Source organism: Furipterus horrens, unplaced genomic scaffold, assembly GCF_987537825.1.
Source record: "Furipterus horrens unplaced genomic scaffold, mFurHor1.1.pri manual_scaffold_8, whole genome shotgun sequence".
In the NCBI taxonomy this organism is placed as follows: Eukaryota; Metazoa; Chordata; class Mammalia; order Chiroptera; family Furipteridae; genus Furipterus; species Furipterus horrens.
This window is the reverse complement of record NW_028327178.1, coordinates 93,001,030-93,026,699: the sequence shown is the minus strand read 5'-3', so window position 1 is coordinate 93,026,699 and position 25,670 is coordinate 93,001,030. Positions and strand designations below refer to the sequence as shown.

At 38.9% G+C, this 25,670-nt stretch overlaps 1 protein-coding gene across 3 annotated transcripts in view; it reads right to left on the bottom strand.

The window, feature by feature from the left end:
* PHF20 (PHD finger protein 20) overlaps positions 1-25,670 on the bottom strand; it is a 94,239-nt gene that overhangs the window by 26,410 nt on the left and 42,159 nt on the right. For 2 of the 3 annotated variants that reach the window (XM_090286335.1, XM_090286336.1), the window contains exons 6-10: positions 22,165-22,552; positions 18,396-18,509; positions 17,501-17,689; positions 16,284-16,463; positions 3,376-3,654 (exon numbers count right to left, since the gene is read on the bottom strand). In XM_090286335.1, coding sequence (XP_090142461.1) covers positions 3,376-3,654; positions 16,284-16,463; positions 17,501-17,689; positions 18,396-18,509; positions 22,165-22,552 — 1,150 coding nt within the window. The remainder of the gene's footprint in view (positions 1-3,375; positions 3,655-16,283; positions 16,464-17,500; positions 17,690-18,395; positions 18,510-22,164; positions 22,553-25,670) is intronic. The other variant, XM_090286337.1, reaches the window with a different exon arrangement.

Here is a 25,670-nt window from a genome sequence, read left to right as displayed (position 1 = left end):
GCTACAGAAAAAGAGTATGTTTTTCAGCTTCTCCTGACAGAGGTGTAGCCAGGTACAGATGTTCAAGATATGAACAGAAGTAATGTGTGCTATAAATAAATAAATAAATAAATAAAACTGTAAAATAAAATAAAATAAGTAGGCCCTGGCTGCTGTGGCTCAGTGAATTGAGCGTCGGCCTGCGAACCAAGTGTCGCTGGTTTGATTCCCAGTCAGGGCACATGACTAGGCTGCACGGCAGGGCCCCAGTTGGGGGTGCGTGAGAAGCAACCACACAGTGAAGTTTCTCTCCCTCTCTTTCTCCTTTCCCCTCTCTCTATAAATAATAAATAAATAAATAAGTAAAATTGTAAAAAAAAACAAAGAAGAAGTAATGTGTGCTACTTCTGGATTGTGCCCTTAAAGGAAAGAGGCATGCCCTCCTTTTCCCTCCCCAGCAGCCAAAAGACAGGCAAGGTTAAGCGTTGTGGGCCATGCAGAGAACAGCAACATCTTAGCCTCAGGCCTGTGTCATTTCATGGAGTTTCATGTGGGAGCTGCAGTCTCACCAGAGAAGGTCTTGTTTAAGCCAACTACTTTGACATAGTAATCTATACCCTAATTAAGTGCATACTGCTCTCTTCCTTTAAAGGAGAAAGTGCAAAGGCCAGTCTAGTACCACAAGAAAAGGTGCAGACTGCGACAAAGATGGGCCCACTGCCCCAAGGCCCACTTTGGCCTAAACTAAGGTTTATGCAGAGCGAAAACATAAACCAAAGGTTCCCTTTAATTCTAGAATATTCTTTGTGAGCCAAACCTCTACTCAGTACTGAACTCACCTATGCAGAAACAAAACCAAATACCAAAAAAGCCTGAACTTGCCCCTGAAGAGAATTTATTAAATAGATTCTGGTATTATGAGAAATCTCATTTGGAAAGCAACTCTAAATTGACCTTCCAAATCCACTTATGAAGACTAAAGGCCTGACTGAGGGAAGAGGAACCACCTGAAGGCGAGAGTCAGAGGCCACCTCAGGGACAGATGATCATGGCAGTTTGTTGGCCTCAATGCCTCCAAACCTTTGCTCTGCTTGTTCTCAGCACAGGGGTGCCTTTCCTATCCTCCTGCCTTCTGGTCCAACCCTTACCTACCCTCACCCTTTAAGGCCTAACTCAGATGTAACCTTCTCTTCTCAACATCTCACCCTGCTCTACAGGCAAAATCTGCATGTGTGTTCCCACAGCACTTTCTATATCCTAATGTAGGTCTTAGCCCGTCCACTGTCCCTGTTTATGTGCTTTTCTCCCTACATCATCTCTTCAGAAATGAGGAAATCAGATCTGTGAAGAACTCACAGCACAAGGAGGCAAGTAGCCAATATTCAGTCCCTGGACTCTTAGATCAGAATTGCTTCTCCTGCTCAACATTACTGGCAGGAAAATTGACCTCCCCCTCCCCTAAAAAAAAATCTCTGCCAAGTTTTCTGGTTCGGATGGACTAGAAGTCCCAGGAATCTCCATCTGAGAAATCCATTAGAACCCAAGTTTCCATTTAATATAATCAGCATATTCAGCATAATGAGGGTACTTTTTTACAGTAATTATCCCCAAGCAGTACAAATCCTTTAATATTATGTTTTCTACTTAGGCATAATGTCAAGTTCACACTGCCTGTGAACCAGGACATAGGCTGCCTGGTGTCAGATCTCACCTTGAAACATCTCCCCAAACGAGCTCCCCTCAAATGTCTGAAATTCTACTCCTAAAGATAAGGGTTTTCTTAGAAGTCTGAGATGAAACGCAGATATGCCGAGAGAACAGGTGAGCTACTCAGTTGGTTTTATTCTTTCAAATTCTAAGAAATTTAGCTATCAGATTAGTCAAATATGAGCAAAACTGTGAAGAAACCAACAGAGGCTTTGATGGGAAAAAGTGAGAGAAGATGCCTGGAACGGGGGGGGGGGGGGGGGGGGCAGAGGGGCAGGGGGCGTCCTTCTGGAGCACTGGGGCCTATGCAATCTCCTAAATACCCTGCTGTGTTTGCTCTCATTGACAGCCAGCAGCATGAACATGTCTACTGAGCCCAGTTTACAGGTGATAATAACTGAGGGTCCTGCTGGTTAACAGCAGCAGCAGGACTTCTTAATTATACCAAATGGCAACAACCTGACTGCTGGTTTTACACACAGAGATCACCTCATTCAGAATAGCTCTGCCCTACTGTCCTGAAACCTCATTTTATAAATGCTGTTAGATGTGTCAGAAGTTTCACATGCCATCTAATACACATGTAGTATTTCAGTGAAGAAGCTATGCCAAAAATACATAATAAAGTTACAGTTTTAGGTAAAAAGAAGTTGGGAAACTCTTAGAATTTATAGGAAACTCATTAATTTTCCTGCAATTCCCTAGGAACATGTAATTTTACGGTAACTCTTACTACCACCATTGAAGTTTCTATGCAAAATAAACAATGTCATAGGGAATTATTTTCAGTCACAATTATGAAAAAAGCAGACTCAAATTTGGATCCAAGAGGAAAATCACATATCGCTATTTAATTTTTTTGTAATAACTTATTGGCTTGTTTGTTTTTAAAGAGAGGGGAAAGGAGAAAGAGAAGGGCAGAAACATCACTGTGTGGTTGCCTCTTACTTGCGCCCCCAACTGGGGACCTGATGTGCAACCTAGTCATGTGCCCTGACTGAGAATTGAACCAGAGACACTTGGCTCACAGGCCAACGCTCAATTCACTAAGCCACAGCAGCCAGGGCTAATGTTTTTTTAATTCATTGATTTGAGAGAGAGAGAATGGGGCAGGGTGTGTGTGTGTGTGTGTGTGAGAGAGAGAGAGAGAGAGAGAGAGAGAGAGAGAGAGAGAGAGAGAGAGAGAGAGAATGATTTTGTTGTTCTACCTATTTATGCATTCACTGGTTGCTTCTTGTATGTGCCCTGACTGGGGATCAAACCCACAACCTTGACCTATCCAGACACGCTCTAACCAAATGAGCTACCCGGCCAGGATCATATAGTACCTTTTAGTTCTTTTCATCTTTTTTGTCCTACAGGCAGGAATGGGGGATGGGGATACTGTTCTGAGTACAAGTTCTCCTGCTGGCTCTGGAAGGAGTTCCCAGGCCTTCCGAGGCTAAGTGACTTTCTCACGGTAACCTGAACAGCAAGAGGCTCAGGTAAGAACAAGTTAGGCGTTTCTGCTTCCTCCAGGAAGGCTGCAGCTCCATAATGTAACCCCTGAGGATCACCTGTCATTTTTAATCTTTTGGGAATCACCTGGACCAGACCAACACCTGCTTCCTGCATTAGAAATGCAAGCACTGTGACCTGAACAGCAGACCCCTCTATGATAGAAATACAACACAGAATGAAAAGACTTACTTGGGGAGCTGGCAGAGACTCGCTTCCTGGTCAGGCTCTCCTGGCTTGCCTTGTCTGAAGCTGAAGAGCCCCTCGTTTGCACGTGCCTCTTTCCTGGGCTCTCCTCTGGCTCTGGAGCCTTCTCCATTCCATGGAAATACTTCATGTGATAGTGCAGGAGTTTGGCTTTGCGGAAAAATTTTAAACAATCCACAACCTTGCACCTAAATTTGTGGTCAAAGTCGACAGCTGGTGCTTTAGATGTCACCAAATCATCTGTTTTCTTAAAAGCATTTGTCACTGGAAAAAAGAAAACATATACACACACACATACATAAAGATCCTTTGTGCTTATCCTAGTTATTACAATACACACATTAACACATGGCAATAGACAGTGAAAGAGTAGCATGCATGTGTAGCTGGAGACATCACTCAGACTGCTGTTTCCTCCCAAAGATTACTGTTTGGACAGGAGAAATACAATCTTAGGGTAAATAACAGAGACTCACTTGTGAGTCACCTTTTGAAAGGAGATCAACCTGTTTGTCTGTTTGTTTGTTTGTTTTTCTGAAGCTGCCCTAGAAGGTCTCAGGGTGTCAGACTTTGGGGAAAGAACAAGGGAAAATCCTAAAAACAAAAATCAGAATCCCAACCCATCACTTGTTACTCATGAGTTGGACTAGATTCAGACTCACCACTGCTCCAGTAGCTTTCCATGTGGACAGAACTAGGCATTATTCTGGTGGGATCTCTTTATACACCTAAGGAATCATACAATAGTTTTTGCACAAGGAGAGTACAACTGTGATAAAGGTTTTAGTATTGAGCTTTGTGAGATTTCACCATCATGTACATTGTTTCATCACAAGGACTCAAGAGAGTATAAAAAACAATCAACCAACTGAATGAAGCTGGAAGGCATGATGAGAACTTGGGAGAGTTCAATGATCAAATTCAAGGGACGAAGTCTGAAACCGCCTCAAACCAAACAGAAGGCAATGGTCTCATGTAGCAATGGCAAAAAGTAAAGCTGTCACAAGGCCTTCATGTGTGTTAGAAAATCAGTTTACTGAAGACTCCCTTCACAGTGCCCTCACTCAAATGAGAGCAATCACCATCAACTCAAGTCACTCCTCTACAGAACAGGTCCGAGCGAATCAAATTTTTCCTCAATGCAATGATACAAGTTCTATTAGAAGCAGATAGTGCACTGAAACTGGTAAATATGATTATTACTTTTTGAAGTTATATTCCATAATCAAAATAAATTATAAAATTCTTAAACTCAATCTAAATCATACTCTATTGTAGCACTAGGGTAAGACTGCAAAACTGGTAGGCTTGATGATCTGATGGATACTGTTATACAGGCAATCTTAACAAGTAAAAACTTATACACATACATACACACATCCCAAAGCAGTGCTACAACCTGAGGACTACAGCAGTCAAGTTCAAGTAAACTCAGCCATCCTTTGACTTGTATTTGAAGCCCAGATCTGTGATAAAACTTATTTTTTAATGCAAAAGAAGAATGCTAAAATACAAACTTCTTTGAATTAAAAAAGAAAATCTAAGAACTAAAAATGATCTTTGGTAAATGCTGGGAAAACTGGACAGATATTATGAAAAAGAAAAGAAACTGGACCACTCTTTTATACTATATACAAAAGTAAACTCAAATTGAATTAGACTTAAATGTAAGGCCTCAAACCCCAGAACTCCTATAAGAAAAAATATAGGCAATAAACTTTTTGACATCAGTCTGAAAAAATGTTTTTGGTATGTCCCCTCAAGCAAGGAAAACAAAAGTAAAAATAAACAAAGGGGAGTTCATCAAACTAAAAAGGAAATAAGCTTGAGTGTAGCAGGCCCTGGCTGGTTTGGCTCAGTGGATTGAGCGTCGGCCTGCGAGCTAAGTGTCGCTGGTTCGATCTTCCAGTCAGGGCACATCAGAGAAGGAAAACTCTGACTCCAAAAAACCTCCGCTGCCTTGCGGCATACCTCTTCAGGGGAAAGGCTAAGGGAGTAAACCCCGACAGAAAATCCGGAGCCGGAGTCCCTAAGGCGGTTTGACGTTGTAGTCAACACCGGCAACTCCTGCGGCGCACCTGAAGCCAAGCTGTATTGACTCCGTCTTTCCCTTGGACCCTTCAGCTGCGAAGAGAGGGGGGGTCTGCTGCATGGGCAACAGCAGACCCTCCATATCACCCTGCCCAGGCTCTGTAGCTTCAGCTCCACTGGAGAGGACACTCCAGCGTCATCGCAAGATGTCGATTCAACACGGGAGGAGACAGATACCGTGTCACTCCCGAGTCGGACTGCACAGCCATTCTCGGCGGTGCAGATAGACTCTTAAGAAGCTACACCATCGTCTCTCGAGACGGACGGCTGCCGACGAGCAGGATAAAAACTCCTCCCTCCAAAAGCAAAATCCTTGCTTAGTCAAAGGTGGGAACAGCTGGACCTCCAAAGGAGAGCAAGCCTGGCATGCAGGTGGGTCACCTGCCTCTGAAAGGTGGTCCTAGATCACAGAGGATCAGGTGAACAAAGAAATTCCCTAGGAGAGAAGACACTGCCAGGTGTCACTGCCATGAAGCCCATGACCAAGCCAAGGGCCTCCTTCAAGATAAACATTGATAAAACAAAAAATGAGTCACTGGTATTTGTCTGAAGGACTAAACATTAAAAAAAGATTTAAGTATTATGAATCTTCAACTATGGAAGTTCAGGAAGATTCCCCTATAAACTCAATTCACTAAAGTATTAACTCATTGATATACATGCCCTTCTAATTATAAGCCTGTTAGTAATCTACCTTGCACTGTGGGGAAAAAAACAATCAACATACGTATCAGGATGAGACAAGCAGCAAATAGGTTATAAGTCAGTATGAATAACAGCCTTGAGAAAATCTGATAGGCTACACAACTAACTATAATGTCAGACCCACAAGTTGAAAAGTGATAAAAAATATTACATAGTAATAGTGTTTATGCTCACTTTTTAATGATGAGAATTATGTGTTAAATAAAATGAAACAACAGCAAAACAAAAGATATATAAATACCCCAAGACTTAAGTATTTGTTCCTCTTTCATGAAGGTCTTACAAACTACTAAGTTTGAACTCCACAAATTTTGAGAGGTACAGAAAATTTTCCAGACCTTACAATTTTATCCTACTTTTCTCTTATAACAGCCACAACAAGCTCTGTAGGCACAATGAAAGCTGCCAGTTCAGCCAGTGCAGTCCACGTGGTTCCCATTGTTTGTCACGTTTCTCCCATATGCAAACCAAGCCCTGCTCATCCTTCAAATGCCACCCCCTTGCACAATACTTCCTCCTTGGTTTCTCAGCAGAAAAGATTCTGTTCTGCCTTCTCTGAATACCCATAAGTATTTCATGGAAAATGAATCATGTATCTGTCCTTTTTCATTTGTATTACAGTCAGTTCTGTTCACTCCTTATTCTAAAACGTGAAACAGGAAGTGTGTTCCTTTCTTTTCTTTTCTTACAGTGTTTATTGTACCACTACATCAAACAGGAGAGTTAGCTTCTCCAAGAACATTTCTTCATAATTAAGTGGGAATAAAAGTACGTATTTCACAAGGCTCCTACGTGTCTCCATGAGGTAACAGAAGAGAAAACCCTTATCAACTGTAACAGGTTACTTGAACATTAGTTGTCATCATGGTTGTCACTGATCTCACAGTGACTTGCTTCAAACAATCACTATTACACAGAGTCCCAGCCAGGGGTTCATGTCTTAGTGGCATGAACTGCAAAATTTTAACATCTAATCAAAAACTGATGTATTAATGATGATTAATAAAAGCACAAAAGAAACAGTACAGTGATGCATCCAGCAAAAGAAATATTATGAGCAAAACATAAAATCACGTATTAGATTAATATGTAAAACAATAGCATATTTTTTAGAATTGTAAGAAAGTAAACAACGACAACCTTTTGATTATGAATTTTCAAGTAAACAATCAGTTTTCTCTACTTTTCCATGTTTTCTAGTATGTTTATAATAGCCATATTACTTCCACAGTAGAAAAAGCAACAAAATTCTTTCATATTTTCACAATATCCTCCTCCCCAGAAAGGTGTTCTTGTGACAAAAAGAAACATGGTATTGATAGCATGGTTGAGAAACTAGGAGAGCCACTGGTTGCCAAAAGGGCCTGCTTGCTAGCCACTGTCTACATAAATCCCAGGTCTCATGCACAGATGTGTATTTCCCAAGGGGAGGACAGTTCATCTGAAACATATATCACTGGTGGTATCAGTTAAGTGACATTATCCACTCTTGGGATACCATGGTCCTTGTCAACATGGGAGCACTTACTAGGACACAGAGGGCAGAAAATATGCACATTAAATCCTTGTGGAAGACTGGTTCAAAAGCTAGGAGTAATTAAATTACCCTTGGGGTAAAAACCAATTTATTTCTGTTTTATAAAACAGTATGGAAATCAATATTTGCAAATAGTTACTGGTATTCCCATTTAAATGCTCTGTGCTCGTCCTCATGTTTAAGAGATTGTTGTTTGGAGGAACCAAGCAAAGCACAGAACTCTCTCCTGGCTCCCAGGCTCAAAATCCCAACAGTCACCCTTTGCTCTCGTCTCTCCCGAGTTACTACTATACAGAGAAAAACAGTCCACAGAGTTTGAATTTCCTTTTAAGAATAGTAACTCTAAGGAATGTTTTCTTCACTGTTTTTGTTTGTTTGGGGGGGAGGAGGATAGACTATAAAACATCTCCTAATAATCCCTGCCTTCTGGTAGTCACAAACCAAGTATAAATCCCCTCACCTTGTGTGGGGGAAGGACCGGTAACTTGCCTAATAGAACATAGCAACAGTGACAGTCACTTCCATGATCATGTTACGTAAGATTGTAACATCCATCATGGCTGGATGAAAAAGGCTGCTATGCTGTGAGCTGTTCTATGGAGAGGCCCGTGTGGCAAGGAACTGAGTGTGCCAGCAAAAACTGGCCCTCACTCTGACTTGCTGCAAAACTGAATGCTGCCAACAACCACGTGAGCCTGGAAGCAGATCCTTCCTCCATAGTTTTCAGATGAGAACACAGCCCTGGCCAACCCCTTGACTGTAGCATTGCGGAGGAACCAGTTAGGCTGTGACTGATCTCACAAACTGTACGAAAATAAATGTGAGTTTTAAGCCATTATGTTTGCGGTACTGTTACATAGCAATAGATAATACAGAGTAGGATCGGAAACCCTCTCATTTTCTAGTAACACTTAATACTTTCCCTTTTACAATAAGCATACATTACTTTTATACTAGAAACTTGTTTTAACTGTTTCTTGAAACTTGGATTAGAAATAAATGTCCTGTTAAACCCCTCTTTCTTTTGTATATTCATTGATAGTACCTCAAAACCTCACAGTTAGATGACTATCATGGTGATATTCAGTCTGATTAGCAATATTCAGTCTGACCTTCTAACCTTGCTTTTGAAACCCAGCTCCAATTAATCCACAATGAGGCCTCAGCATCTGCCCCAGCCCCTTGCTGGCCCCAGCAACGGCTTCATGCTCCCATAGCTCGTACTCCTGCTCATGCTGTGCCCTCTCCCTGCCATTCTCCCGTGGCTCAGCCAAGTCTTCACTTCCATCCAGACCCAGCTCACTCCATGTGCAAGAAGGCAGCCAGATGGCCCTGGCAATCAGGAACCACATGCCATCAACTCTTGGTACAAGTGACCATCTGCTACATCCCACCTTTAGCACTTTGGATCTGCTCTTGGACCCTATAATTTGTCACTTCTACAGCCAGAGGATAAGGGCCACTTCTCATTGTCTTGTTCCTTCAGCATTAATCCCTAATACAGCTGGTATTCTAGTCAGCAATGATATCACATGAATCCAGTCGTTAAAATACTTTTCTTTGTATGTATTTCAAATACTGGAATGAATAGAAAAATTTTTTAGTCTATGAAGGAATAACTTTCTCAGCTTTGAAGTAACAAAATCAATAAAAAAAAGCACAAACAGATCTAAATATTCACAGAAAGTCCAGAAAAATGCTTAGAATAAAAAAACAACCAATTAAAATGTCCACAGAGAAAGTTGTAAAAATTACAGGAAGTCTGAATTATGTAATTCTAACCAGCCACTTAAAAGAATAAAGTAGCTCTATACTTAACTGATAATAATCTCAAGATATATTATTAAGTGAAAACAGAAAATTGCCCAATACGTACTATACAATTCCACATATGGTTGTGGGGGGGGGAGATATTATAAAAATAAACAGAAAAGAAACCAGAAGGACAGAAATCAAACTATTGATAATGGTTACCTTAGGAGAGGGGCTTGGCCTAGGAAGTCAGGTGGTAAAGAGAAACATCCACATTTTCTCTGTACACCTTAGGAACAATGAGCACACTTAGCACACAGATCCTGGTTTCTAATTTCTCCATTTAAAAGAAATAGAACTTCTTGGAGAAGTAGCTGAATCCAGGATTGGGTAAATACAAAATGAGCTTAAAACATCTTGTTATGCCAGAAAGTAAAGAAGTGCTGAAAGAAGAGAAGATACAGTAAAAAGCTGGAAGGGCTCCCACTGGCCAAAGATTATAACCCATGGAACAAAGTAAGAATCCATGAGTCCACGTGGATATAATACAAAAAATAAAGAAGGGACAGCTCTTCCTTACAATTGAATACAAACTAATAAATGTAGAAGGAATGAGAGTTAGAAATCACCATTAGGCAGCCATCATAGTTAAAGTTGTTTCAGGCAAGAAATATCAATAAATGCTACAACAGTAGGGAATCATTTAATAAACAATATATTTACATAATCTCAAAGTACCCTCTCTCAATAAAATTTTTAATTATAAAGGGAAAAATAATAGCTTTACACTAGAGAAACCTGCAAGCTACTACCTTAACCAAGTGATCAAAGTTAACATCACCAATAAACGGGACAAACAAATAACATGTGTCTCCTGATACAATACACGTGAAAAGGACATATGACTTCCATGGTATTCTGCTAAAAGTCAAAAATCTAAATCTAATCATGAGGATACATCAGAAAACCCCAAATTGAGGAACATCATATCCTTGAGAAATGTCAAAGTCATGAAAGACAAAGAAAGACTGAACAATTATTTCAGATAAAAGAAAACTTAAAAAATGACAATTAATCCAATGTGCCATCCAGGATTAGATCCTGACCAGGAAAAAACAAAGAAGTTTTTTCCACTTTTGCTAAACTGAAAAAGGTCCTGATTTTGATAAAATTATTTTGTGGTTATGCAAAAGAACATCCTTGTTTTTAGGAAATGTGTTCCAGGGTATTAAAGGGCAAAGGTCTGCAACTTGTTTGCAAACAATTCAGAAAAAATACTTTAAAAAACAGAATAGAAGCACTTGAGATCTTGCTTTCCTGGTATATGCTGTCAGTTTGGCTCAAATAAACTCTTATAAAAATTAAAAACAAAAACAAAAACAGTAATACAGCAAACATGGTAAATTGATAACAAGTGAGAAATCTGGTTGATGATACACACACACACCTGATTTTACTGGGCTTCACTTTATTGTATTTTGCAGATTTTTTTTTTTTTTTTTTTTTTTACAACCTGAAGGCAAGACCCTCCACAAGCAAAAAGACTTTGACTCATTTTATTGCTACACTCGCTTTATTACCATGGCCTGTGACCAAATCTCAATATCTCCGAGGTATGCCTATACAGGAATTCCTTGTATCATGCTTGCAACTTTGTTGTAAGTCTGAGATTATTTGAAAATAAAAATTTATTAAAAATATATGCAGGGAAAAATACTTTGAGGCCATAGAATATGTAAATAGGAGGAAAGCAACCTTGCCAAGCCTATAACCTGGATTGCAATCTCCACACTCAGCCCTCACAAAAATCACTGAGCATTTGTTCCACAAGATGGCAGAGCTGCCCCAAATGCCAGAGCTGCCTCTGGAGCAGCTAATTCTCTATTCTGCTCCAGACTAGAATTGTCAGGACTAGACTTGTTGTCGTCCTCAAGTCCTCCTGCTGCTGCCCAGAAACCCCTTCGCACTCATTTCTCAGACCGTGACTCCAGCCCAGGTTAGAAATTCCAAGACTGGCACCAGCTCAGAACAGCAATCACTAGATGACAACTTACACAGCAGCATCCTGGCCTCAAGGGGCCTTGCTAGATGTTTCTGATGATGATACTGCCCTCCTTCCTGCTTGCTTACATAACACATTCCTGGTGAATGAGTTCTCAACAACATCCCCTCTCCCCCAGCAATCTTTCTGGATCGTCCTGTACTCACCACTAAGCCCTGTTCCAAAAGGAACACCAGGAACACCATTCACATTCCAGATCAAATTAAAGAATTTCTAAGGCACCACTGTGTCTGGAGCTGACTTCACTTGTACCACACACTGCTCTTCAAGCCTGCTACCCTACTAATAAGCCTCTTACTCAAAGTGTACACACTGTTTAATGAGTCCCCTCAAGAGCAGTGGGAGTTTTGCATCACATACTGTACAACTTTCCTAAGGCAGGGGCTGATTCACACAGCACCTAGCATCTCATCAGATGGCATTAGGCACTCATCTGGAAGATGGGAGCCACAGACCATGCATTTACCACATCAGCCATCTAGGGAGTGTACAACTCTGGTTAAGTCATTTCTCAGCAAGCATTGGGCTCTTAGCCTATACAACAGGGAGAACAGTGGAAAATTAGAAATAAATGTCTTTCAGCAGGGGATAGTTAAATAAATCATAGAATACTCATACAATAAAATAAGTCATATGCAATTGTGAAAGGAGATATGAACATGGAAGAATACCACAAGTAAAATAGCAATAATAAAAGAATGTTTCTATTATTGTGTTTTTTTTTAAAGCTATATGTGTATATGTATGTTTTATGCATATGCACAGAACCATATCTGGAAGGATGGAAAGCCACACATGGAATCGTACCATAGTTCATCCCAGAGCAAGAAAACTATAAAGGGAGGACTTTTTTTTTCTTTTAGTTGTTTTAATTTTTCTTAGCATGTACTGGCTTTCAAATTTATAGAAAAAACAAATAGCAAAATGACTATATTTTTCCTTATAGAAAAAAATTCCAAATGAGAACTCTAGAATTAAACATTATCAAAATAAGACTCAGTGGATGACCTTAACAGCAGATTGGGAGTTGAGAGAAGTAATGATTTGAAAACAGATCAAAAGAAATTATTCAATCTGAAAAAAGAATAGAAGACTGAAAAAAACAAAAAAGTAAACAGAGACTCAATGACCTGTGGCACAGTATCAAAAGGTCTAACATAACACATTTATTTACAAAGGTCTAATGTAAACCCCCAAACTCGAAAACAGAGAGAATGGCACAGAAAAAAATATTCACAGAAATAATGGCTGAAATTTGATGAAAGATATCAATTTTCATACTAAAGCTCAGCTGAAAGTCAAGCAGATTAAATACAAAAATAAACCAAACCTAAATACATCATAGTCAAACTGCTGAAAACCAAAGACAAAAATCTTAAAAAGTAGCCAAAAAGAAAACAACACATTATACATAAGGAAACAATTATATAAATGATCACTAACTGTCCTTCAGAAATAATAGAGGCCATAGGACAATGAATAACATCTTTAAAGTACTTAAAAGAAAAAAATCTGTAAACTCATTATTCTATATCCAGTGAAAATATCCTTCAAGAGCGAAAGTTAAAACCACGTTCATAACAAGCACAATAGAGACAGCCTCATACATGGGAGGGGGCAAAAAAATTGAATTATCTTCTAGCCCTGGCTGGTGTGGCTCAGTGGATTGAGTGCGAGCCTGTGAACCAAAGGGTTGCTGGTTCGATGCCCAGTCAGGGCACATTCCTGGGTTGCAGGCCAGGTCCCCAGTTGGGCACGTGCGAAAGGCAAACACACATTCATGTTTTTCTCCCTCCCTTCCCCTCTCTCTAAAATTAAATAAATAAAATCTTTTAAAACAAAAACAAAAAATGGAATTATCCTCTGGAGGGTGGGCCCCTTCTAGTTACAGGCTTCCCCCCACTAGATGAGTGCTCTAGGGACCCATCTGTGTCAGTGTTCCAGCAGGCGTTGTGAGAGGCTGCATTTGACTTCAGTAAAATTTTTTGAAGACTCAACGTGTTTGCCCATTTCATGATGGGTGATTTACAAGTGCACTTGTCCATACCACACTGAGTGTTCAGCAGTTTTTGACCAAAAACAGCATGACCCCCATTCCCCACTCTCCCTATTCACCCAATCTTGCCCCCAAACGACATTTTTTTGTTTCCCCAGATGAAAAAAGTCCTCAAAGGGAAACATTTTGCTGATGTGGAAGATGTGAACCAAAAAGACAGCAGAAGCAATAAAAAGCATCAACATTGACGAGTTCAAAAACTGTTTTGAGTAGTGGAAAAAATGTCTCAATGGGTCTACTGAATCAAATGGATAGTACTCTAAAGGTGACTGAAGTTTAAACATGTAAGAGACTAAATACACAATTTTTAATAAATTCCAGGTTTTTGGGGTCCCTTCATGTAGAAAGCAGTATGACAGTTATGGTGGGCAGCTAGGGTGGCAGTAGGAGGTGGAGCGATTGAGCAAAACAGAAAAAACTCATAGACAAGTGTGGCGACTGCAGCGGGAAGGGGGATGTAAGGGGAAAAATGGTAACGGAGAAAAAAAGATTGTATTTTCAAAAAGAACATGTTCAGATAAGCAAAAACCAAGAGAATCTGTCACCAGGAAACCTATATTACAAGAAAAACTAAGGGAAAATTTTCAGGCTGAAAAGAAATCTTCAGGAAGAAATGAAGAACACTGAAAATGGTAAATATGTACATAAGATTACTCCTTTTGTCTTCCTTAAAATATATATTGCTTACAGCAAAAATTATAATCCTGTATTGTGGATTTTATAGCATATGTGGCTACAATTCATGTGACAACTAGAGCATCAAGGGAGGGGGGTTAATGGAACTATATATTTCACAAAAAGTGATTCAATATTAATTAAATTGTAACAACTTAAGTAATATATATAATAATCCCTGGAGTATCCTTTAAAAAAATGCTTAGAATTACAGCTAAAAGCTAATAGATTAATTAAAATGGAATACTAATAAAAAATTCAATTAACTTAAAAAATCAGGAAAGGAAGAACAAATAACAAAGAGGATAAACTGAAAACAAAAAGCAAATAAGAGACCTAAAAGCAACCATATCAATAATAACATTTAATGTAAGTAGATTAAACATGGCAGTTAAAAGCAAAAGCTAACTATATACTATCTTACAAAAGACACACTTAGCCCTGACTGGTGTGGCTCAGTTGATTGGGCATTATCTGGCAAAGTGAAAGGTCACCAGTTTGATTCCCGGTCAAGGAACATGCCTGGGTTGCGTGTCCAGTCCCCTGTAGGGGCATGTGGGAGAAGCAATCAGTTGATGTTTCTCATACATTGATGTTTCTCCCCCTATCTTTCACCTCCCTTCCTCTCTCTCTCTAAGAATAAATAATAAAATCTTTTAAAAAGACACACAGAATTTAAAGACACACTTATATTGGCAGAAAGTGTTTGATATGCCATGCATACAATAAGTAAAAGAAAGCTGGAGTACCTGTACTAATACCACACAAAGCAGACTTCAAGTCCAATACTATTATCAAAGACAAAGTGATATTTCAATATTACAAAGGTGCGATTCACCAGGAGGACATAACAATTATAAATGTGTATGTACCTAATAACAGAACTTCAAAATACATGAAGCAAAACTGACAGTATTAAAAAGAGAAACAGAAAAATACACAATCATGGTTAAAAGATTTTTAACACTCCTCTCTTCGTAATTGATACAACTAAACAAACATCAAAACAAAATCAATGGAGATATATATCAGAAAAATACCATCAACTACCTTGACCTAATTAACAGACACAGAATAGATAAACAATAATGGCAGAATATATATTTTTTCAAGTGTATATGAAACATTCACCAAGACAGATCATATTCTGGGCCATAAAATGAGTCTCAACAAATTTTAAAAGCCTAAAATCCCACAGAGTACATTCTCTGACCACAATGGAATTATATTAGAAATCAGGCACAGCAAGGTATCTTTAAAAACCCCAATACTCGGAAATGAAACACACATCCTAAGTAACCCATGGTCAACAAATAAACCACAAGGTATTTGAATTGAATGAAAACGAAAATGGAACGTCAGAATTTGTAGGATGCAGCTAAAGCAATGCTAATGAAAAATTTGTAACTTTTTAGAAAAGATTTTATTTATTTTTAGAGAGAGGGGAAGGGAGGAAAAAAGAGAGGGAGAGAAACATCATATGGAGAGAAACATCAATCAGTCGCCTCTCGCAGGCCTTAACTGGGGACCTGGCCTGCAACCCAGGCATGTGCCAAGATAGGGAATCAAACTTGCGACCTGACGTTCAATCCACTGAGCCACACCAGCCAGGGCAAAAATTTATAATTTTAAATGCTCATACTGAAAAAGAAAACGAAAGCCTACAATCAATGACCTACATTTCTAGAAAATTTTAAAGGAATAAAACAATATTAAGGTCTAAACAGAAATCAGTGACATTTTAAAAAAGATAAGAGAAAAAAATAATAGGTTGATTCTTTGAAACTATCAAACAAAATTGATAAATCCCTAATCATACTAATCAAGAAAAAAAAACACAAATTAGCAATATGAGAAATGAAGGGAGTATAACATTAAAATAAGAAAATATTATTAATAAAATGTGAAGAAACATAATTTGAAGACTCCATTATTTATATTTCACAATCAAAAATATGTATCAGGAGAAAATTATGTTAACTCTAAATATGAATATGTTAACTCTAAATATGAACCTGCCACAGTAGAAATCTCTTGTAACTCAGCAAGTGGAGAAGTCGGTTCCGTTTTCATAGCGTTTTCTCCCACTGACTTGCAGTTCAACTCCAAGCCTGAAGCCCCCAATCCATCCCCCAGGGAATGGCAAGTTAGTGCAGATGGGATCTGGCCAGCTTCCAAAGGAGATTTCAACTGACCTAGAAGAAAAGAAGAAAGCTTAGGAAACACATGTTATACATACATACATATACCTATATGTGTGTGTGTGTGTGTGTGTGTGTGTGTGTGTGTGTGTGTGTGTGTGTGTGTATATAGTCTGAGAATCCAAAGTACCTCAATAGACTAAGAAAGCCAAGAACTTTTTAGAGGAAGCCATTCATCTCACAGCATAAATATATTCATGCCCTAACCAGGTAGCTAAATTGTTAGTCCCAATATGCCAAGGTTGCAAGTTTGATCCCCAGTCAGGGCACATACAAGAATCAACCAACAAATGTATTGGTAAATAGAACAAAAAGTCATTTCTCTCTCTGGCTCTCTCTCTCATTCTCTTATCACACCACCCCCTCCTCTCTCTCTAAAATCAATAAATTTTTTTTAAAAAAATAAGCCTGGTTGGTGTGCCTCAGTAGATTGAGTACCAGCCTACAAACTGAAAGGTTGCTGGTTGGATTCCCAGTCAGGACACTGCCTGGGTTGCGGGTCAGGTCCCCAGTTGAGGGCATGTGAGAGGCAACCAATGGATATATCTCTCACACATCGTTGTTTCTCTCCCTTTCTTTCTCCCTCCCTTCCCCTCTCTCTAAAAATAAATAGATTCTTTAAAAAAAAATTTTTTTTAACAATATATTCAGGGATTCTAGCACATATAGCGAGGGCTGTGATCATCTCAAAGAAAGAGGCTAAAGTGAAGGGAGGATTTACCAGAAGCATTAACAAAAAAGCAGAGGCCTGGAATAAGACGGCACCAGAAAGACAGAGAGAGGGGCAGGGCTCTTCAAGCACTGTACCTCCAACCCAATATTTGAACACACATAAGCAAAACCAATCTCAAAAGGTTTGTCTACTGAATCATCAGTGAAGAACAATATGTTATAAAAACACTGCAGCCCATTCAATAACTTGATTTCAAGACCATCTAAAACTTGTGGAAGGCAGTACACAAAGATTAAACTAGTTTTCACTAGAGAGGAATCAGGGTGACAATACAGTTCCAGAACAGACTTTGACTCACCTTCTTCAGATTCCTTGGTACTGGATGATGTGTTTTGCAAAGAATCGGTATTAACTGTATCAACCATATCTGATACAATCAAGTCAGGATCTAAGATCTCATGGGTCCCAGTTGTGGACAGCCTGGAGGACCGTCTCCTCGATAAGTCTTTGTCAGTGTTTTCTGGGTAGTTTTTTGACTTTTCCTGGGCTAACAAACCATTAAGAGAGTTGTAGTCAAGAGACCAGAAGAAATAATTCTACTACTACAGATTTCTGGACTGGTTGTCCTCTATAAGGGCTTTACAGAGACTTATGGAATATTAAACCAGTGATAAAAGGAAATATCCTTTCCTAGTTTATAGTTTTAAGTAAAGGCACAGTCTCCCTGCCAGGACAGAATTTTCCTTATTTAAGGATTTATGGTCTGCAAATATGTGCCAAGGTCATGTCCCAATCTTGACAACTAAGTTCTATGTTGGAACTTCCAAACATAAAAGTATAGGTAACAGACTTTCAAAGTCAATAAGGTTTATAGAGCCTCAGAACAATCACAAATCCTTTTTGGAGCCAACAGGATACTTTTTAAAAATCAATAAGTAGTATTTTTAAAGTTTCACTCAGCATATGAAATCCATACCCTACTAAGCCATTAAATTTCCAGTGGAATTCAAATCAGATGTAGTTTATGGGTATGAAGGTGATACCACTGAATCCAATATTAATGGAGTTTATGCTTTAAGATTTATTGTTCTCCTAGAAAAACTCCTTTTGATCCAACCACATCCCACTCATATTAGCTCCTATGATCCAGGACAAGTCTTAGAGCCTATAGGAAATAGGGGGAAACATGGATACAGGGAAGCTAAGCCAAATGAAGTCAGTTCTAGGCACACATACACAAACTGAAAACTCACATGAATTTTTGTCAAGCCGGGGACGTTTTAATGGAATTTCACTTCCCTTTGATATTTTTCGTCTTCTTAATTCCAGTGTTATTGGTTGCAATGTTTGAGAGTTTGAATCCACAGCTGCAGTGAAAATAAAACCACACAAAAAAGGTATGTCATTTCCTAGTGTCCAATCCTCACTGTTATCTATAAATAACACACACAAAAAACATTCTTGCATGATAAACAGACCAAGGAGCATTCTTACTCAAACTAAAAGAAAACCAAAAAGTGAAATGGGTGAGAAATTACTTGTTTTTGAGATATGCTGACATCTGTGACCAGCTCTCGTCATATACTTCTCTCCTGAAGCCCTCCTTTACAACATTCTGCCCCAACAGGACTGCTTTAAAATACGAAGGTGTAAGAACAATAGAAAAATCATTTTAATCAGCTTCAAATCTGTTCATCAAAACTGGACTTATCCAATACTCAGAAAATCTACCATGCAGGTTATTTCTTAAAATGTGAACCCTGGAAGTACAACTTGATTGTTTTCAATCTCTACTTGCTGAAATTAGTTAGCTTGGCACTGATTCTAGTTTTGAGAAACCAAAAAGAATGTCAAAACTTATAACCTCTAAAAACAATTCCAGGAAAATCTCTGGAGACTCTTCTACTTGACAGTCAGTGTTCCAGGCAAGGCTGCTGACCACCAGCAAATCCAGCCCTGACGTAATTTAGCAGGGCAGACACTAAACCCTGGGACAGAACTCTTTATTTTTAAATCTAACACTTAAGAAACTCATCCATAATCAGGAAAGATAATCCAAAAGGCAAGCAGAAGGAGAAAACAAAAGAAAAGAAACTGGGAAGCTTAGGGGGAAGGCAGGGCTAAGGGGACTGATGAAGGTTCAAAGGAGAGAGAAGGACAGGGAAAGAGGAAGGAGGGGGAAGGGAGGGAAATGGGAAGGGAAGAGGAAAGGAAAAGAGGGGAGCAGAAATGGAGAGAAGACTCATCTTACACCAGAAGCTCCAGCTCTGCCATGTCCAATGGCCAAACAAAAGACAGGGCTGAGTTCTGAGGAGGAAAACCTGATGAGAGTGCTGAACTCCCTGGCTCTTCCTGCATTCAATTTTCCCAGTGTGCCACCATTATTTTGTCCCAAGTGGAGGGAACTCAGAGATCACACCCATTCCAAATTAAACACAAAGAGCCCTCCTTAAATAGCTCAGATCCTTTTCCAATCAAGTCTGTAGTACAATCTAGAGGGCTCAAGGCTCCACTGAGTCAGTGAGCTTATTCTAAGCAATTTTTAAAGGGGATTTGAACTATATTATCATCTATTTGGCAAGCCTTCTCCACTTGGGTACCATATATAAACTGGGGCTAACTATATAGAACTTCAGTGTTTCCCAAATTCTTCTTACAGTAAGAATCATCTGGAAATTCATATTCCAGACCCTCCTCCAGAGATTCTGACTGGGGAGAAAAGAAAAGTACTAACAGAAGGTTTGGAAACACCATTTCTCTCTTAAATTGATCCTATCTATTATGAAATCTTACACTTATAAAATAAAAGCATTAAACTGATGACACTTATTTAATCTGAATGAAGTCATGTGGCTTCACAGAAGCAGCCTGCAAGCTGAAGCCCAACTGCCCAGTACGCACCTTCCTGATGGTACAAAACAGAGTATGAATGGCTAAAGGCATATCAGTTTCACAGCAGTCAATTCCCACATATACAATTTCCTAAACTGAGAAGGGGACACATTCAACTTCTGCCAGTTCACCTTTTCCACTTACATAAAAAGACTACCTCTCCCTCATCCCACATCTTAACATGGTACACTACCCAGAGGTCTAAAACCTCTAGGCTTTCTTAACTAGGACTCCTCATTCGAACACAAAACACACAGGTTATTTTCTCAGTTCTCCCAACAGCAGTTGATAACTAACACCATTCAGAATGCACAGGAGAGAAGTCAATTCATTACATGGATACCTTGGGCATTAGAGTTTAATCCTCTCCCAGGACACTGTTGAGAAAGCCAGTGAATTTAGGCCAGTGCTGTCCAACAGAAACATACCGAGAGCCACAAATGCAAGCTACATATGTAAATATAAATTTTTTAGCCGTCGCATTAAGAAGTTAAAGAAAAAAGTGAAATTGATTTTAAGAATATATTTTATTTAACCCAATACATCCAAAAATATTTCACCATGCAATCAGTATAAAAATTATTAAGATATTATACATTCTTGTGGGGGTGTTTATACTAAGTATTTGAAATCCAGTTACAGCACATCTCAATTCAGATGAGCAACATTTCAAGTGCTCACCAGCCACGTGTGTCTAGCAGCTACCATACTGGACAGCTCAGGTCTAGGGCCTAATTTGTCTAGGGACAATTTCGGCCTGCTCAGCTTTTGAGGGCAAAACCCAGTTACAACCACTAAAGGGGGAGGTGCCTTATTTCATCTGGGAAGAAATCAATCTATCTAATTTCCTGTTAAAATTAGAACTCAGATGCAAGAAGCTCGTCTACTATGAATGACTACTAATACAACATTTATTTGAAGTTTATTAAGGTAGACTTTATGCCACAGAAATTAAGTCTGATGTAACTGTCTGGATTTAGAGAAGTAGCTTTGGAAACAATGAAAGAGCTAATTCTTTAATTCCACGGTTTTGATGAAAACAGATTTTATATTTTAGATATACCTTTTGCAACTATTTAAACTTGTGAGAAAAAAATAATGTCACTTTAAAATGCGCTAAGAAATTCATAGTTTTTCAATATTCATGTAGAGAACATGCAAGCCAGAATGTCTGAGGAAACACTGCTGGATAATCACAGGCATTCAGTCCAGAGATCCTCAGAACTCTTCATGCCACTGAATTGATATAGAGAAAGAATGTTTGGCTTAGGAAGAAATTCAGGGTATGTTTCATTCTGGATTATTCTAGAAAAGTTCCAAATTTCAACTTTACTTCACAACTGTGGATTTTTCCCTAAGTCTATACCCTCTAACCTTGACTCTTACCAATCAGCCATCTCAAGCTTTCTATTTAGACTGTGAAAACTGTCAATCAATAATCACTCTCCAGAGAGCTCTATTTCAAATTTACCCATGCCTTTCCGGTCTTTGGCCCCATCTCCCTCACTAAGTCTCCTTCAGACACCCACAACTATTTCACCCCTCCTTTCCCCTTCCACGTTTCTCATGAAAATTCTATTTCCTGATTCCAGGTTCTATTAAGCTTACTTAACCTGGTATTATTTAAATAGGTGCAAGCAAAAGGCCTTAGCATACTAGGTTTTTTCATATAAGTATCTATTAAACAATTATCTACCCTACCCCGAAGATCAGTTTCGGACATGCCTCCCAACTTATGTTCATCTACATCAGCAATTTTCAACCAGTGTGCCACAAGAATTTTTACAACATGCAATACCTGACTAAAAAGTGACAATAGTCAACACAGTAATAGCCATCCAGTGTGAATGAATCAAAATTATACCTGTTTTTTTGTCAGATCGGTAAAAATACATATTTTTTGGTGCTGCAGAATTTTAGTAATTAGTTTGTGTGCCATGAGATGAAAAAAAGGCTGAACATTGCTGCTCTAGATAGACTCATGCCTCCCTTAAAATTCAGATGACTTGTTTTCAGATTATAGGACAATTCAAAGACTGCCACAAAAATGAAGAACTGATGTACATAACCACAAGGGGCCACAGAAAAACACTGGCATTGCCCATTGCAGAGCCCTCTAGGGAAACTCACCAGTAGGAGCTATGGAAGGGGGTCTGCCTCGTTTTCTTTTGGGCTCCCTCAAGTTTTCTTGTGGACTCTTTACAATGTCATTTTCAGGTTTCTTATCCACTTGGGCATCTCCAGAGTACTCTCTGTCATTTTCTGAAATGTTCTCCTTATCTTCTTTCTCGTTCTTGGGAAGGCTTTTCTCTGACACTTTCCCCTTTTCAGAACAGATTAATTTTCCATCTTTATCAGGCTGCTTCAGTCGTTTTTCTGTCTTTAAGGCTTTGTCCTCTTTGTCTTTCTTCAGGTTGACTGTGACTTTTCTCTGCTCTTTAAACTTCTCTCGTTTATCAGGAGACGATGAAAGACTTCTGTGATCCGTTTCTTTAGGCCTAGTGTTACCCACAATATTCTAAAATGAGCAAAATAGTGATGAAACACACTGTGATTACTTGCAAATATAAAATCAGGTGGTTTTTTGCAAACTTACTAAGACAAAGAAATAAAAAGGACATATGCAAGCCACATAATGGTCACCACTGAAAATATCCAGCCATACTCTGAGGCTTGAGGAACCAATCCTAAGTTTAAAGAAAACAACAGTCAAGTTCAATTCCTTCTGAGGCAGACCTATCTCCCTTATAATTAATACATCACTAGAAAATAATAAAAGGGACAGACAACTACCCCCAGGGGCATCTTGTGGAAAGCACTCTTTCTAAGAAAAAGCCTTCATGTCCCATTCTGCTCATCCCAAGCACGACTACACTGACCCAGGGCCTTTCAGAGGCCTGGCTCAGTGTGCCAGTGGATGCTGATCCCCTCTGTAGAGTAGAACCCAAATTGATAACTAGAGGCTGAATAGGAAAACTTCAAAGATTCTGTAACTCAGAAACAGGGTCTTTGCTTTCTCTACTGGGTAAAGGCTATGCTCAGTCCAACAAGCTACTTACTATATTCCTGAGCTACTTACTGACGTTTATCTATCAGGAGGAAGTACTGCTTCTTGGTTATTTTCCTCCTAAATTACTTTCTTTAAAATTCATCCTAAAAATCTTGTGTCCTAGTATGACTGTCTCACAATAAAGCAGGCTCTGAAAGCTCTGGAGTTTCCAAAACAACAGTTAAGTTTATTTGTATATGTACATCTCTTTCAAGACCTCAGTCTTCATCACACCATGTTCATATGAGATCCCCAGCACTAGCATGCACTAGACACACAGATCTTTGCCAGAAGCAGGAAGGAGTGCCTAAATACTCACTGAGTAAAAGTTTAATTTGTCCCATAAAGAAAAATAATAAACAAAAAAAATCCCTGTGGTTAAAGCCTAGAAGGAAATATTTTTTCAAGTCCCCAAAATTTTCTGAAAGCAGCCAGGTTTGAGAACAAGCATTCCTAGTAACTGTTGGTGGAAATATGAATTGCAACTGCCTGGGTTTGAAGGGGGCAATTTGGGTCAAAAGACTTAAGTTTATACTTTTGAACTAGAATGAATTCCTAGAAATAAAATCTGCTAATAAAAAATAATCAGACTTGTGCACCCAGATTTACAAATATCCTTAGATGACCATTAGGGAATTGGTTACACAAATCAGGATTACATACATATTATAGAATACTTCGTAGCTATTAAAAGCCATATTCACATACAGTATTAAGAAACTTGGGGAGCCCTGCTGGTGTGGCTCAATGGTTTGGGCATCATAGGTTCAATTCCTGATCAGGGCACAAGCCTGGGCTGCAGGACAGGCCCACAGTTGGGGATGTACAAGAGGCAACCAATTGATGTTTCTCTCGCACATCAGTGTTTCTCTCCCTTTCTCCCTCCCTCCTCATCTCTCTAAAAATAAATAAGTAAAATCTTTTTTTTTAATTGTAAAAAGAAACTTGAGAAAATGTTATTTCATTAAAAGAGCAAGCTCTAGTACAGTAATATACTACATGACTCCAATTTTATAAAGAAATGTCTATACATCAATATTTAACAAAAAACACAGAATGATATACATCAAAATGTGAACAGTTAACAGTAATTGTATCTAGATGATAGAATTACAGTTTTTACCTTCTTTGTGCCTTTCTGTACTTTCTTAATTTTCTATAGCAAATGTATTGTTTTTCTTCAATTTCAAAAAAAGAGAAATGTTCCTAAAATATAGTTTATCAAAACATTTAAGACAGAGTGGTCCTACAAAAGAAACTTCCATCTGTTCTAATACTATATGAGAAAAGTTTTAAAAATTGCCAGACAGATATTTTTAAGAAGTTTTGCTTTGTAAGTGCCTTAGATTATTAGGATCAAAAAGAGCTGACATGGACATAGACAACGGGGAGGGATATGAGTGCGGGAGAGGGGGTGGGCTGGGTGGGGGAGAGAAATTGGGGGAAAAGGGGATAACTGTAATTGAAAAACCAAAATAAAAAAAAAAAAAAAAAAAAAAAGAGCTGAGAAGCTACTTATCCAAACTACTATGTCCTCTTGGGGTTAAAGAAAAAATAGGTGCCATGGGACTGTGCTTGACCACCTGCCAGGCCTGAGATGAGGTGAGACACTCAGAGGCATCTGGAAATTGAGAATTGAAGCACCCACAAATCCACCCTGGGTAAGGTGCCCTGCTCCAGGCCAAAGCGCCATGAGTGCTAGCAATCAGTTTATTGAGTACAGCAGAAGAAACAGTTGGACGTTTGTTTTCTGGAGCCCTGGGCTTCCATTTAGGGAGTTCTAGAAACAATCTGACAACTCTGGACAAGTTCTTAATATGGTCCTCTATCTATATTGACTAATTTCATGAACTGCACACAAAAAATGTCAAATCAAACACCAAAATGATGTTTTAGAGTACTGTGTAGCTCTTTAGATGCCTGAAGGGCAAATGATCAAAGAGAACACATCCTCAGAACTAAAGCCTTATAGTTTTGTCAATTTTCTGAAGCAGAAAACCAGCAAAAGGTAAAAATGTCTTGAGACTACCTTTAAACGTTATCACGTTATGATCCATTGAAATTGCTAAACATATGTACAGAAGAATTTATAAAAATCTGTGATAAGGAGAAACATTTGGTCATCATAAGAAAAAATATAACAGGTACCAACATCACCAAATATTGTCATATCAGCAAACACCAAAAAGGTAACAGTAACAATTGGAGTTTTTAAAGCATCAATATCCAAATTTTGGTCTCTCCTTCCCCTCAACTACTTCATGAAAACATAAAAATTAAAAAGATTAAAGGGGTAAAGATCATGAAGTAGGCAACACTCCTAAATGGTCCATTATCTGTGTGCACCGTATTTCCAGTATCAAAACTCAGGTCCCATGCTCAAGTCAATACATGCCTGGGACAGAAAACAAAATTTTCAACCCAGGCACATCTAGCACAAGTGACTGGCAAATCCATGCTGAACTAAAGCTCTGTAACCACCATGTCATGGTCCTGAGTTTAAAGACAAAGTCAGATGAGGAGAAAACATACTCTAGATCTTCTCAAGCAGTTCAGCAAGTTTTCTGGAGGCAGAGCACATGGAGAG